The sequence below is a fragment of the Brassica napus genome, chromosome C9 (genome assembly GCF_020379485.1).
Source record: "Brassica napus cultivar Da-Ae chromosome C9, Da-Ae, whole genome shotgun sequence".
NCBI lineage: Eukaryota > Viridiplantae > Streptophyta > Magnoliopsida > Brassicales > Brassicaceae > Brassica > Brassica napus.
The window spans coordinates 35,686,733-35,701,456 of NC_063452.1; the positions used below are offsets into that span (position 1 = coordinate 35,686,733).

The 14,724-nt window shown below is 33.1% G+C and overlaps 1 protein-coding gene across 1 annotated transcript; it reads left to right on the plus strand.

The window, feature by feature from the left end:
- Positions 1-7,429: 7,429 nt before the first annotated feature.
- Positions 7,430-10,387, plus strand: LOC106423259 (endoglucanase 25). Its single transcript, XM_013864040.3, has 6 exons — positions 7,430-7,952; positions 8,031-8,341; positions 8,426-8,890; positions 8,980-9,115; positions 9,254-9,426; positions 9,711-10,387. Exons 1-6 carry the CDS (start codon positions 7,580-7,582, stop codon positions 10,116-10,118), a joined length of 1,866 nt encoding a protein of 621 aa, XP_013719494.1. The 5' UTR covers positions 7,430-7,579; the 3' UTR covers positions 10,119-10,387.
- Positions 10,388-14,724: the final 4,337 nt, after the last annotated feature.

Consider the following 14,724-nt stretch of genomic DNA (forward strand, 5'->3'; position numbering starts at 1 on the left):
TCAGATTAAATAATTTAGTCTTGATATTTCTTCATAAAAAACTTTTAATGAAATATCATGACAAGATTCCAATCACCGTCTTTTGAGTTTGTTCGAAGAATGAGAGATTTTATCATTCGTCTAATATTTTTTTCTACATAATACTTTATTTAGCTATTACAATTGTATGAATGAGAGTTTTGAACTACTTATTATAAGTTTTTTTATTTATCATTTAATAAATCAAAAAGTTCTTAGTTTATACATAGTTCACATATACTAGAATGATAAAATATTATATTTTTTTATCGGGATACTCTTAAGTAACTAAACCTCAAAAGTGTAGGATAATAAAATAAACAATTTGTTTTGTTGTTCTAGAATTATATAATTTTTAGACTGAGATGGTGAATATATACTAGACAAACATTTATATTTTGAGTCTGCACTTATATTTTATAACAACTTGATATATTAGATTTTAACACTAATATATGAATAGAGTTTCCCGGTGATTTTCTTCAAAATTTTGATTATTAAATATGTAGAAACTTATTTTTACAGATGTCTACATTTTTAAATTGACAGTTATGTAATTCACCGAATTCATAAAAAAAGTTAAAAATAAACTAATATCAATGATACAAAAACAAGAACGAAAGCAAAATTTTATAGAAGTAGAAAATGAAATCACTTATGGAAAGTCAATAGTAAACAAATCGATGGCAGAATACCTAATCTTCTTTCGTCATTTTACAGTTGATGTTGCCTATCTGGTTTTGGTGATTTGTGTCAGCCGCAAAAATTAATTTTCTTATGTGCACATGAAGTCTTAAAAATAATTAAAATGAGTGAGACATTTAAGAGACTAACATTTGCATTCGTAATTTTATGGTCGATAAAGATTGTAATGTTGCAAAATGTTAAAATCATTAATGAACAAACATTAGTATAAAAAATATATTATGCGCATGCGCGCGGGTTATCATCTAGTAGATATATTATTGGTGGTGCCGGAAACTAAAATCAAGTCTATGTTATGTTGAATATCTTTTTATTTAGACTATTATCATAAAAGTAATTTAATGATCTTAATTTCATTATTATAAATGTATTAGGTAAAATTCTATTTCTTCCCACCAAGTTATATATAATTGTCTTAATACGACATATAAACATGCAAAATGATATATTACATATATATATACTGCAGGGCAAATCTCCAAAATAGCACATTTTTGAGTTTATGTCACAAAAATAGCCCTCAAAAACTAAAATGACCAAAATAACATTTTATCTTTTGAAAAAAAAATTTATTTTTCAAAATTTGAAATCTTATCCCAAAACCCCATTCCCCAACTCTAAACCCTAAAACCTAAACTCTAAACCCTAAACCCTAAACTCTAAACTCTAAACCTCTAAACCCTAAATTCTAAGCCCCACCTCTTAACTCTAAACCCTAAACCCCACTTCCCAACTCTAAACCCTAAACTCTAAACCCTAAACCCTAAACCCTAAATCCTAAACCCTAAATCCTAAACCCCACCCCTTAACTCTAAACCCTAATGTATAAATTAATTTACCATTGGAGTATAAGTGTATATTTATCTCTTTTGATAAACCATTAAGTGTTATTTTCGTCTTTTTTATTTTTAGAAACTATATTTATGACAAAAACTTTTTTAGTGCTATGCTAGTCATTTTCTCTATACCGTATGTAAACATATGAATGTTTTCATACTACATAAAATGATAGCTTTCATATATATTGTATATATATATGATAAATTAACATAAGAGAATACAATACAACTGATAATCATGAATCATAGAAAAATGTAAAAATCAAAGATAACGATCATATTTATACCCGCACATACATGTTGGCCATCCACCTAGTATCTATATATATGATATAACGAATATGATATTCGTTTCTAAAAATATTAGTGTTTGTGATTTGTTTCGTTGGGTATTTCATATTAATATTTTTTTGCTTTATAGGGTGACGTGTATCCGAATCTTTGGTTTGTATCAAAGTGAATAACAAATGGAAATTTTTTACAGATATTGTGAATAGCCCTAGTTATGTTATGTGTTGTTGTCAGAGCATCTCCAACTATGACACCAAATTTGGTGTTAGAAATTACATCAAATTTAGTGTTTTGATGTCAAACTTTTTTTTGTCTTCTCGAACCATAACACTAAATATTACACACCAAAAGTAATATTATATAGGACAAATCTCAAAAATAGCACATTTCTAAGTTTATGTCACAAAAATAGCTTTCAAAAACTAAAATGACCAAAAATAGCATTGTATCTTTTGAAAAATTTAATTTTATTTTATTTTTCAAAATTTGAAATCTTATCCCAAAACTCCACTCTCCAACTCTAAACCCTAAAACCTAAACTCTAAATCCTAAACTCTAAACTCTAAACCTTAAATCCTAAATCCTAAACCCCATCCCTTAACTCTAAACCCTAAACCCTAAACCCACCCCTAAACTCTAACCCCTAAACCCTAAACCCTAAATCCTAAACCCTAAATCCTAAACCCCACCCCTTAACTCTAAACCCTAAACCCTAAACCCCACCCCTAAACTCTAAACCGTAAACCCTAAATCCTAAACCATAAACCCTAAATCCGAAACCCCACCCCTTAACTCTAAACCCTAATGTTTAAATTAATTTACCATTGGGGTATAAGTGTATATTTATCTCTTTTGATAAAATATTAAATGTTGTTTTGGTCATTTTTATTCTTATAAGCTATATTTGTGACAAAAACTTTTTTGGTGCTATCCTAGTTATTTTATCTATTATATATTCTTTAATGCTTTAAGTTTTAATAATTTTATATTTTTATTATATATTATTGATAAATAATTATTTTATTACACTTAAATATTATGTTAGTTAATTTTTTGTAATTTATGTTTATAAAATTTATTTACATTTATATTTTTCGTTTTAACAATATTATACTTTTTATTTTTTTAGTGTCAATCTTATCCAGATTATATTATAAATTTATATAATTTATAAAATATTAATTAATTTTTTTATTATTAAAAATAAAATATAAAAGTTCTATGATATTCTTTTACAATATAAAATAAATGATAATAGTCATCGAGTGATTTCTTACTTGAAAATAAAATAATAAATATTTTAACTATGTAAAAATAATTTTAAAATATAATTAATATAATATATTTATGTTTAGTTACAAATTTGAACTAGTTAATAATAATAGTTGAACTATATTATTAAATGAAAAATAAAAAAAATATATATATTAAATATTTGATGTGATAAACAATATCACACTAAATTTGGTATTACACTATTCACTAAAATATGCATTTTAATCTTATCCGGATTATATTATTAATTTATATAATTTATAAAATATTAATTATTTTTTTATTATTAAAAATAAAATATAAAAGTTCTATGATACTCTTTTACAATATAAAATAAATGAAAATAGTCATCGAGTGATTTCTTACTTTAAAATAAAATAATAAATATTTTAGGGAAATTGGCAAAAATACCATTTTCAAAATACCACTTTTCATGTTTACACTAACGACTTTACCCTCATCTTTAATGAAGGGTAAAATACTTTTATAATCTTTTGATTACCTTTGACAAAAAAAAAACATATGGTTAACTAATCTAAACTTAAAACATCAACTCTAAACCCTAAATCATTAACTCTAAATCCTAAACCCGGAAACATGAACTCTAAACCCTAAAACTTACAATCTAAACCCTAAAACATCAACTCTAAACCCTAAACAAAAACCCTAAACCCTAAATCTAAACTTAAAATATCAACTTTAAACCCTAAATCATCAACTCTAAACTCTAAACCATGAAACATCAACTCTAAACCCTAAACCCCGAAACATCAACTCTAAATCCCAAACCTTCAAATCAAAACCCTAAAACATCAACTCTAAACCCTAAACTTAAACACTAAACCCTAAACCTTATATTTTTCTGAAATTCGAACCCTAAACCCTAAACCCTAAACCTTCAAATCTAAACCCTTAAACATCAACTCTAAACCCTAAACGTAAACCCTAAACCCTAAATCTTCAAATCTAAACCCTAAAACATCAACTCTAGGGTTTTAGGGTTTAGGGTTTAGGGTTTAGAGTTGAAAGTTTAAGGTTTAGGGTTTAGAGTTGGGGTTAATTTTTTAGGGTTTAGGGTTTAGAGTTTAATTTTTATGGTTTAGGGTTTAGTGTTGATAGTTTAGGGTTTAGTGCTGATGGTTTAGGGTTTAAAGTTGAAGTTTGGGATTTAGGGTTTAGAGTTGATGTTTTAGGGTTTAGAGTTGAATGTTTAGGGTTTAGAGTTCATGTTTCGGGGTTTATGGTTTAGAGTTGATGTTTCAGGGTTTAGGGTTTATTTAAAAAAAAATAGTGTTTAGGATTTATGGTTTAGGGTTTAGGGTTCGTATTTCAAAAAAAAAAAGTTTAAGATTGATAGTTTAGGGTTTAGAGTTGAGTTTTAAGGTTTAGGGTTTAAATTTCGAAATAGTATAATTCAGAAAAAAATTAAAACAAATTATTTTTTATTTTTTTATATTTTTAATTATTTAAATATTTATTTATTATATATGTAAAGAATATAGGCATAAGAATTTTTTAACACTTAATGAAGAATGTATTTTTGAAAATGTCATTCTAGTGGTGGTAAAAATGAAAAGTGGTAGCATGAAAGTGGTAAATATGTAATTTTTCCAATATTTTAACTATGTAAAAATAATTTTAAAATATAATTAATATAATATATTTATGTTTAGTTACAAATTTGAACTAGTTAATCATAATAGTTGAACTATATTATTAAATGAAAAATAATAAAATATGTATAATAAATATTTGATGTGATAAACAATATCACACCAAATTTGGTAGGAAAATATCATTTTTGGTTTTTTTCGAAATAAAATTACATCAGATTTAATGTTTTAGCGTTCAATTAGAGTTGCTACTGCAAGGAAAATTAATATGAAAAAAAAAACGGCCACCAAAATGATGACTTGGTAAACACCACAATTCTCTGAGATAAAATAAATACTACTATTAAATATGCTGATACATGGTTGAAAAAAAAAAAAAAAATATGCTGATACACCCCACCGACAATGTATAGTATAGAGTTAGGGGATATGTCTTTGTCGTTCACCCAACATTTAGCCAATTGCTTTGTTAGTAATAGTAAACAAAGTATATTACACTTAAATATATTTCTTAAAACGGTGAATAAAATATGTATATTAATTTTTTGTTCAATGGCGGAACAAATAGTATTAACTACGTGATATTTGCCAAATGTGATTACTGCACTCAGTGACATATTTAAAACAGGGAATCATAAAAGAACAACAACATATTGTGGATTATTATTTGAAAACCTTTGAATTTTGATGATTTCACCATCTCGTTTAACCGTTACATTACAAGATGAATATTAAACTTGTATATGTATCCCCTATATATTAATTGAGAAGCATTTGAAAAATTAAAACTTTAATTTTGTATTAATTAAAAAAAATCTCAAATCCTAGGTGGCACTCTAAATGTCTTCTAAATTCAATTACAAAGAATTCTAGAACATCTAATATAAAATATAGTTTAATCTAATGGTGTCACATTATTTCATAATTATATAACACTAGAGAACATTATATTAACCTAAAATATAAGAAATGTGTATTCTTTCCTTAAATAAAAGCTACGGAATTACCTAATATGATTTACATATATATGGCAATTATTGATTATGAATAATAAAGATTTGATAACAATTTTTGCATCCTTCTTCATTTTGTTTAATTTTATATTATTAAAAAAATAAACAATCACATTAACCATATAATAAAAAAAATTAGATTTTTTCTTATATGTTATATTTGGAATTTTTTAAAATGACATTAAATTTAAAAAAATGAGGAAACCTTATATGTTATATTTTTTTTAAAAAAGACTTTAAAATACAAAAATGAGGACACCTTATATGTTATATTTTTCTTATATGTTAGATTTTTTCTTATATGTTATATTTTGATTTTTTTAAAACGACTTTAAATTACAAAAATGTAAGTTTTTCTTAAGTATACGACTAAACACATTAAAATGACATGTATATGTTCGATGGCTGATTTGAAAGCTTTCAAAACCATATGTAAGATAAAAGTCAAAATAATTTAACTGTGAAAATAATACTGTTCACTTTTTCAAGAATGTGTTCGAGGAAAAAAATAAGGTTTTTATGTCATAATTTGCTTAATGTCCACTAGAGAACATTATATTAACCTAAAATATAAGAAGTGTGTATTTTTTTCCTAAATAAAAGCTAGGAAATTGCCTAATATGATTTACATATATATGGTAATTAATGATTATGAATAATAAAGATTTGATAACAATTTTCGCATCTTTCTTCATTTTGTTTAATTTAATATTATTAAAAAAATAAAAATCACATTAACCATATAATAAAAAAATTAGATTTTTCTTATATGTTATATTTAGAATTTTTTAAAATGACATTAAATTACAAAAATGAGGAAGTCTTATATGTTATTTTTTTCTTAAAACGACTTTAAAATACAAAAATGAGGACACTTTATATGTTATATTTTTCTTATATGTTAGACTTTTTCTTATATGTTATATTTTGAATTTTTTTAAAACGACTTTAAATTACAAAAATGTAAGTTTTCCTTAAGTATACGACTAAAAACATTAAAATGACATGTATCAATTCGATGGTTGATTTGAAAGCTTTCAAAACTATATGGAAGATAAAAGTCAAAATAATTCAACTGTGAAAACAACACTGTTTACTTTTCTCAAAAATGTGTTCGATGGAAAAAATAAGGTTTTTATGTCATAATTTGTTTAATGTCCAATCCGATCAACCCATGATGTATTAATTATAGTTTTGTTCCATCATTTTTAATAAAAATTGATTTGATCTATCGGAAAGAAATTATATAATAACAACAAAAAATATTGTATATTATATAAATAAAATGATCAAATATATAAAAAAAATTATCGATAATATATAGAAATAAACTCACCCTGCGCTTGCGCAGTTATTATCCTAGTATGTAATTAATTAAACGGAAACTATAGTTGAGAATCATAAATGAGAAATGTAGTTTTCTGATAAATTACATAGAATATGCTTTGGTTGTCATTAACACTCAAATTTTGCTTTTTCCTGTCATCAAGTTATCTTTCACAAATTTCATTTAATTACCAAATTATACGAGTTGGCAAGAAAGCTCAATCATGGTTTAGTGCAGCTGTAACGTAACATGATGAAGATATAAACCGACAGCCAAAATAATAAAATAATAATGGAAGTGAGAAAAAGAATCGAAACCACAAAGCAAATTATTATTGACTAGCTTTTTTTTTTTTTTTTTTTTTTTTTTTGAGCAATTTATTATTGACTAGCTTATCTCACATTTCCTAGCTTAGCTCACATTTCCTCCTCCTGTCACAGCACAAAAACAAACCTCATTCACACTCTTAGATCTGATCTTCTTCTTCTCTTCTAAACCATGTACGGCCGAGATCCCTGGGGAGGTCCACTGGAGATCAACGCCACGGATTCCGCCACCGACGACGATCGTAGCCGGAATCTGAATGATGTCGACCGCGCGGCTCTTTCTCGGCCACTCGACGAAACGCAGCAGAGCTGGCTTCTTGGTCCGACTGAGCAGAAGAAGAAGAAGTTCGTCGATCTCGGCTGTATAATCGTCAGCCGCAAGATCTTCGTCTGGACCGTCGGTATAGTTGTCGCCGCCGCTTTACTCGCCGGATTCATAACCTTGATCATCAAAACTGTGCCGCGTCACCACCACAAGAATCCAGCGCCGGATAATTACACAATCGCTCTTCACAAAGCCCTCAAGTTTTTCAATGCTCAGAAATGTAAGTCCTAGTAGTAGCTCTGATGTGTAAAAATCTTAAGGAAATGATAGTCTGATTAATTATTTTTTCAATCTGCAGCTGGAAAGTTGCCGAGGCACAATAACGTGTCATGGAGAGGTAGTTCTGGTCTTCAAGATGGGAAAGGTGATTCAGGAAGCTTCTATAAAGATTTGGTTGGAGGCTATTACGATGCTGGAGATACTATCAAGTTCAATTTCCCCATGGCTTATGCTATGACCATGTTGAGCTGGAGTGTCATTGAATACAGTGCTAAATACGAAGCTGCAGGAGAGCTTGCCCATGTTAGGGAGCTCATTAAATGGGGAACTGATTACTTTCTCAAGACCTTTAACAGTACTGCTGATTCCATCGATGATCTTGTTTCACAGGTAAAACTTCCTTTCCTAGGCTAGGATAATATCTTTAGCTTTCTTTTGAGTTGTTTTGTTTTGTTTCCTTATTTAAACTCTAAGGTCGGAGCTGGAAACACTGACGACGGAAGTACGGATCCTAATGACCATTACTGCTGGATGCGACCTGAAGACATGGACTACAAAAGGCCTGTGACTACCTGTAACGGTGGATGTTCGGATCTCGCTGCAGAGATGGCAGCTGCTCTCGCTTCAGCATCCATTGTGTTCAAAGACAACAGAGAGTATTCTAAGAAGCTCGTACATGGTGCTAAGACTGTGTATCAGTTTGGAAGAACTCGGAGAGGCAGATACAGTGCAGGCACTGCGGAGTCAGCCAAGTTTTACAATTCAAGCATGTATTGGGATGAGTTTATTTGGGGTGGTGCTTGGTTATACTATGCCACAGGAAACGTAACTTATCTCGATCTAATCACAAAGCCAACTATGGCTAAGCATGCGGGTGCCTTCTGGGGTGGGCCTTACTATGGTGTATTTAGCTGGGACAACAAGCTTGCTGGTGCTCAGGTCAGCCCACAAATCAACTTATTGTGTTTATGTTTCCGTTATGTTGTTGATCTCCTCTTTAGCGCTTGTAAACACCCTGTACTTTTCAGTTGCTGCTGAGCCGGTTAAGGTTGTTTTTGAGTCCTGGATACCCATATGAAGAAATTCTAAGAACATTCCATAATCAGACAAGCATAGTCATGTGCTCATACTTGCCGTATTTCAACAAATTTAACAGAACCAGGGGTGAGTTATATATATATATATATATATATATATATATATATGTATATGCTAGTCTTTGGCTTTAAGGCAGCTTTGAATGTTGAACCAGTTCTTGATCTGGATATTAAACAAATGTAAATTTTCTGGTTATATGTGCAGGAGGTTTGATAGAGTTGAATCATGGAGATCCACAGCCCCTCCAGTATGCTGCAAATGCAGCTTTCTTAGCTACGTTGTACAGCGATTATCTGGATGCTGCTGATACTCCTGGATGGTACTGTGGACCTAATTTCTATTCAACCAGTGTCCTACGAGATTTTTCGAGATCTCAGGTATTGCGTCTCTCTCTCTCTATACAAATGTAATTCTCTGATACACTAGTAATGGGAAATATCATGTTTATCACTTGAAAAACTATTATCAACACTGCTTTTGTCGAGTTGTTGACACATTGGTTTACATAATTACTTTCGAGTACTAAAATTTTAGATTTGATCGTAAAGGAAATCGTAGACACAGTTGATGTAGTCATTAATGCAGATCTTAGATTTGATGATTTATTTTTCGTGGTAAAAATCAGATTTGAGCTTAACTCAGCCTACCTGTGTTACTGCAGATTGATTACATACTCGGTAAAAACCCTCGCAAAATGAGCTATCTCGTGGGTTTTGGCCCAAAATACCCGAAACACGTGCATCACAGAGGAGCTTCGATTCCCAAAAACAAAGTGAAATACAACTGCAAAGGAGGATGGAAATGGAGAGACAGCAAGAAACCGAACCCAAACACGATTGAAGGAGCCATGGTTGCTGGTCCTGACAAGCGCGATGGTTTCCGCGATGTACGGACTAACTACAACTACACTGAACCGACTCTTGCAGGAAATGCTGGTCTGGTCGCAGCTCTCGTGGCATTGTCGGGTGAAGAGGAGGCATCTGGTACTATAGACAAAAACACTATATTCTCAGCGGTTCCTCCATTGTTCCCTACTCCCCCGCCTCCACCAGCACCATGGAGACCTTGAGAAACCTAAAACCTGTGTGATTATGTTACTAGACCTGAAGATTAATGTGGTGCCCGCTAAACACACAAGTCAACCATAATCAACTACTAAGGATTTCATTTGCCTTTTGCTGGATATAAAATTTCTGTGGTTAGCTTACCAAGAGTTTTTTTTTTGAGTTGTGCTTTTGTTATTGTGAGATATGACATATCTACGTTTTACTCTGTATATGTATGATACCAACTTGTATTATTTGAATAACAATCGAACGAACGTCTCAAACAGTGTTATTATTGGGAGTGTGCGTTCAGCGTTCTCCTTATAATTTTGAGGGTTGGTATGCCCTGAAGTTTGTAACGAGAAATATAGGGGATGAGAAAGGCCGAAAAAAAACGCTGCGTTGTGCTAACGGCGATTTTATTGGCGATTCTGACTGCGATTCGTGTCGAGGGTTTCTGATGATTTTGGCGTCACCGCCGGGCTCATCTGGTTCGCCAGAGAGTAGGATGAGGGATTGGGAGAAGTGAAGAGATCGAAAGAAGATCAGATATAAAGAGATTCAAAATGGGTAGAAGTGGCGCAGGATAAACGAAGCCTAAAGAAATACGCAGTTGAGGTGAAATCGATTGATGGTAAGCACAAAGTGGTGATTCCTGTTGAGATTCTCTCCGATGCTACTCCGTTGTGGGAGGATTTCATTGTAGGAAAGTTTCTGGATATTGCGCCTCATATCGCTAAGGTGCACATGGTGGTGAACAAGATCTGGAGCTATGGTGATTTGTCATCTAAAGTGGAGGTGTATGATGTCAATGCTACGACGATGAGGTTTAAGATAAAAAATCAGAAAGCTCGGGAGAAGGTTATTAAAAGAGGGATGTGGAACATTGCCGGAATTCCTATGATCGTTAAAAAATGGTCTCCTAAGACGGAAGAGGAAAAGCAGGCGGAAGAAGCTAGTCCGATGTGGGTTAACTTGAGGAAGGTGCCACTGCACATGTTCTCTTGGGAGGCTCTGAGCTTCATGACGAGTACGGTTGGATATCCAGTACATCTTCATCCATAAACGATTGCATGTTCAAGCTTTGAGGAGGCAAAGATTTTTGTGAATGTCGATGTTACAAAAACGCTACCAAAGATTGATTTTGCAATTGATGGGAAAGAGTTTACTGCTGAGTTCTACTATCCTTGGTTACCATCTAGATGTAATATCTGTGAGAAATGGGGTCACAATGATAAGGTCTGTGTAATGAAGAAGAAAGAGAAGAAACAAGGGGGGTTGAATGAAGGAAATGGTGTGTATGGGAAAACAATTGTTGGCAGTAATTCCGGAGGGGATCGTAATAAAGGAGGGGCTGATCATAGTATTGAGAATCATACTCGGGAAGTTGGTATGTATGTGACAAAGAGCAGTGAGGTGTCAAAACAAAAGGAGGCTGCGGATGGTCAAGGCAGCGAGTCGGCTAAGGATAATGTCTGGGCTTTGGTGTCACCAGATAAAGTGGGAAGAACTACATCAAAAACACCAAGCAGGGAGGTAGTTGCTGTTATCTCGGCATCAAAGTTCTCTGTTTTAAGTGTTGAAGCATTCCGTGGTAGCAGAGTGGATAAATAATAGAGAGATCAAGTTTGGTTGTATTTTGGAAACAAGAGTGAAGGAGAGAAAGGCAGGGAAGATTTTAAATAATGTGTTCAGGGATTGGTCTTCTATTACTAACTATGAAGATAGTAGAGGAGGCATAATATGGTTTTTATGGAGAGATTCAGTTCGAATAACACCAGTGTATAAGACGGATCAATTGGTGACTGTAAGAGTGGAGATGGAAGATGAGGAGGGTTTTTTTTGTATGAGTATCTATGCTAGTAATCAGGTGGAAGAGAGGAAAGTGTTATGGGAGGATCTGATTCATCAACATGAATCTCCGAGTTTCAAAAATAAAGCTTGGATGGTTTTAGGAGATTTTAATGAGATACTGGAAGGTGATGAGAGTTCGAGTTTTGATAATGGTGGAAGAATGTCTAGTGGTATGAGGGATTTTAAGGCACTGGTACTTCGATGTCGTCTCGCAGATATGGCTTATCAGGGGCCTAGGTATACTTGGTGTAATAAGAGGGAGGAAGGCATTATCTGCAACAAGTTAGATAGAGTACTGCTCAATGAAGAAGCTCTTCTCAGATTTAGCAATGCTTATTCAGTTTTTGAATCTGGTGGTTGTTCTGATCACATGAGGTGCAAAGTGCAGTCGTTTCCTCCTCGTGTGAGAATCAAAAGACCTTTTAAGTATGTAAATGCTTTGGGGAGTCTACCCTCGTTTCTGCCTATGGTGAAAGATTACTGGGATGCAACAGAGAGTTTATTTCACTCCACCTCAGCTATGTTCAGGTTTTCGAAAAAACTGAAGAACTTGAAGCTGTTAATTAGAGAGATGGGCAGGGAAAAGATGGGGAATATTTCAAAAAGAGCAAAAGAAGCTTTCGATTCTCTCTGCATAAAGCATAATTTTACTCTAGCAAACCCGAGCGAGGAAGCAATCCAAGATGAAGCTGAAGCTTATGGAAGATGGCTACATGTAGCTAGTTTAGAGGAGGATTTTTTGAAGCAGAAAGCAAAGCTTCATTGGCTGGATATTGGAGACCAAAACAATAAGACTTACCACAGAGCTATTACATCAAGGGAAGCTCAGAATATGATTCGAGAAATCAGATGTGTGAATGGGGACTTAGTAAATTCACATCTGGAGATTAAGCAGGAGGCAGAGAGTTTTTTCTCAGAATTTCTCAATCGTATTCCTGAGAATTTCCAAGGCACTAACAAGGAGGAGTTGCGGAGCTTACTTGATTTCAGTTGCTCTGATGAAGATTGTCGTCTCTTGGAGGAGGAAGTTACTGCAGAGGAAGTGCGTAAAGTCCTATTTGCTATGCCAAATAACAAATCTCCTGGGCCAGACGGTTATCCTGCTAAGTTCTTCAAGACTACTTGGTCAGTACTAGCTCAAGATTTTACTATCGCGGTGCAGTCTGTATTTTGATTTGGTTTTCTTCCTAAGGGGGTGAATTCCACAATCTTGGCTTTAGTCCCAAAGAAGCTGGACTCTCTAGAGATGAGAGACTACAGGCCGATTGCATGCTGCAACGTCCATTATAAGGTGGTCTCTAAAATTGTGGCTAATAGGCTAAAGAGATTGCTTCCTCAGATCATAATAGAAAACCAGTCAGCGTTTGTTAAAGGTTGTTTGCTCATGGAGAATGTTCTTCTAGCTTCAGAACTCGTCAAGGATTATCATAAGGACACAATTGCCCCAAGGTGTGTTATGAAAATTGATATATCTAAAGCGTTTGATTGAGTTCAATGGACGTTTGTATTGAAGAGTCTGAGTGCCTTGGGATTTCCTAAGAAGTTCATTCATTGGATATAATTATGCATAACGAGTCCTTCGTTCTCGGTGCAAGTCAATGGTTATCTCGCGGGGTACTTTCAAAGCTCAAGAGGACTACGTCAGGGTTGCTCTCTTTCGCCGTACCTGTTCGTATTGTGTATGAATGTATTATCAAGGAAAATTGATAGAGCAGTGGCTGAAGGAAAATTCAAGTTTCACCCGGGTTGTCAATCTCTCTCGATCACACACCTATGCTTTGCAAATGATTTAATGGTGTTTGTTGAAGGATTGAAGCAGTCTGTACAAGGTGCGTTAACTGTGTTTGAAGAGTTTGAGGTGTGGTCTGGATTGAGCATCAGTGTGGAGAAATCAACAATATATATGGCGGGGGTTTCGGATGTAGAGAAGAGAAGTATCTTGTCCAATTTTAAGTTTGCAGTTGGAGAGCTCCCTGTTCATTACTTAAGTCTTCCACTAATGACACATGTGATGAAGAAGCAAGATTATGTCCCTCTTTTGGAAAAGATAAGAAGCAAAATAAGTTCCTAGACGTGTAGATTCTTGTCATTCAGTTAATAAACTCTGTTCTCATTAGTGTAGTCAACTTTTGGGCGACAGTGTTCCGTTTACCGTGCAGTTGTATAAAGGAAGTGGAACAAATATGCTCAGCTTTCTTATGGACGGGGCCATCTCTTAAATCTTCAAATGCAAAGGTTGCTTGGAAAGATATCTGCTGCACTAAGAGTGAAGGGGGTTTGGGGATCAGAAATCTGAGAGAAGTCAATAAGGTTTATGGTCTCAAACTGATATGGAGAATGTTAACTGGAGAGTCTCTTTGGGGGAAATGGATCCGAGCTAACTTGCTGAAAGGGCAAAGCTTTTGGGAAGTTAACTCAAAGATGCAATTGGGTTCTTGGATGTGGCATAAGATGTTGAAGTTGAGAAGTGTGGCTAAGCTGTTCTTGAAGTTTGAAGTGGGTAATGGAAGATACACCTCTTTTTGGTTTGATAATTGGTCTGGGAAAGGGGTTCTCTCTGATTTGTTGGGTGTTAGGGGGATCATTGATATGAGAGTGAAAAAGAATGCTACAGTGGAGGAGGCAGTGTTAAGTGTTTGAAGAAGAAGACACCGTGTAGGAATGCTTAATGAGATTGAGGAGGAGCTACGTATCATTGAGAATAATCTGAATGCATGCAATACTGATACTTATCTTTGGAAAAGAGACTCGGAGTATAGGAAGGAGTTCTCTACT

Bases quoted from the DNA above. Each gene is read 5' to 3' on its own strand.
- LOC106423259 (XM_013864040.3), top strand. From the start codon at position 7,580: ATGTACGGCCGAGATCCCTGGGGAGGTCCACTGGAGATCAACGCCACG. The intron at 8,891-8,979 runs GTCAGCCCACAA...TGTACTTTTCAG, and splicing joins ACAAGCTTGCTGGTGCTCAG to TTGCTGCTGAGCCGGTTAAG. The intron at 9,427-9,710 runs GTATTGCGTCTC...GTGTTACTGCAG, and splicing joins GAGATTTTTCGAGATCTCAG to ATTGATTACATACTCGGTAA.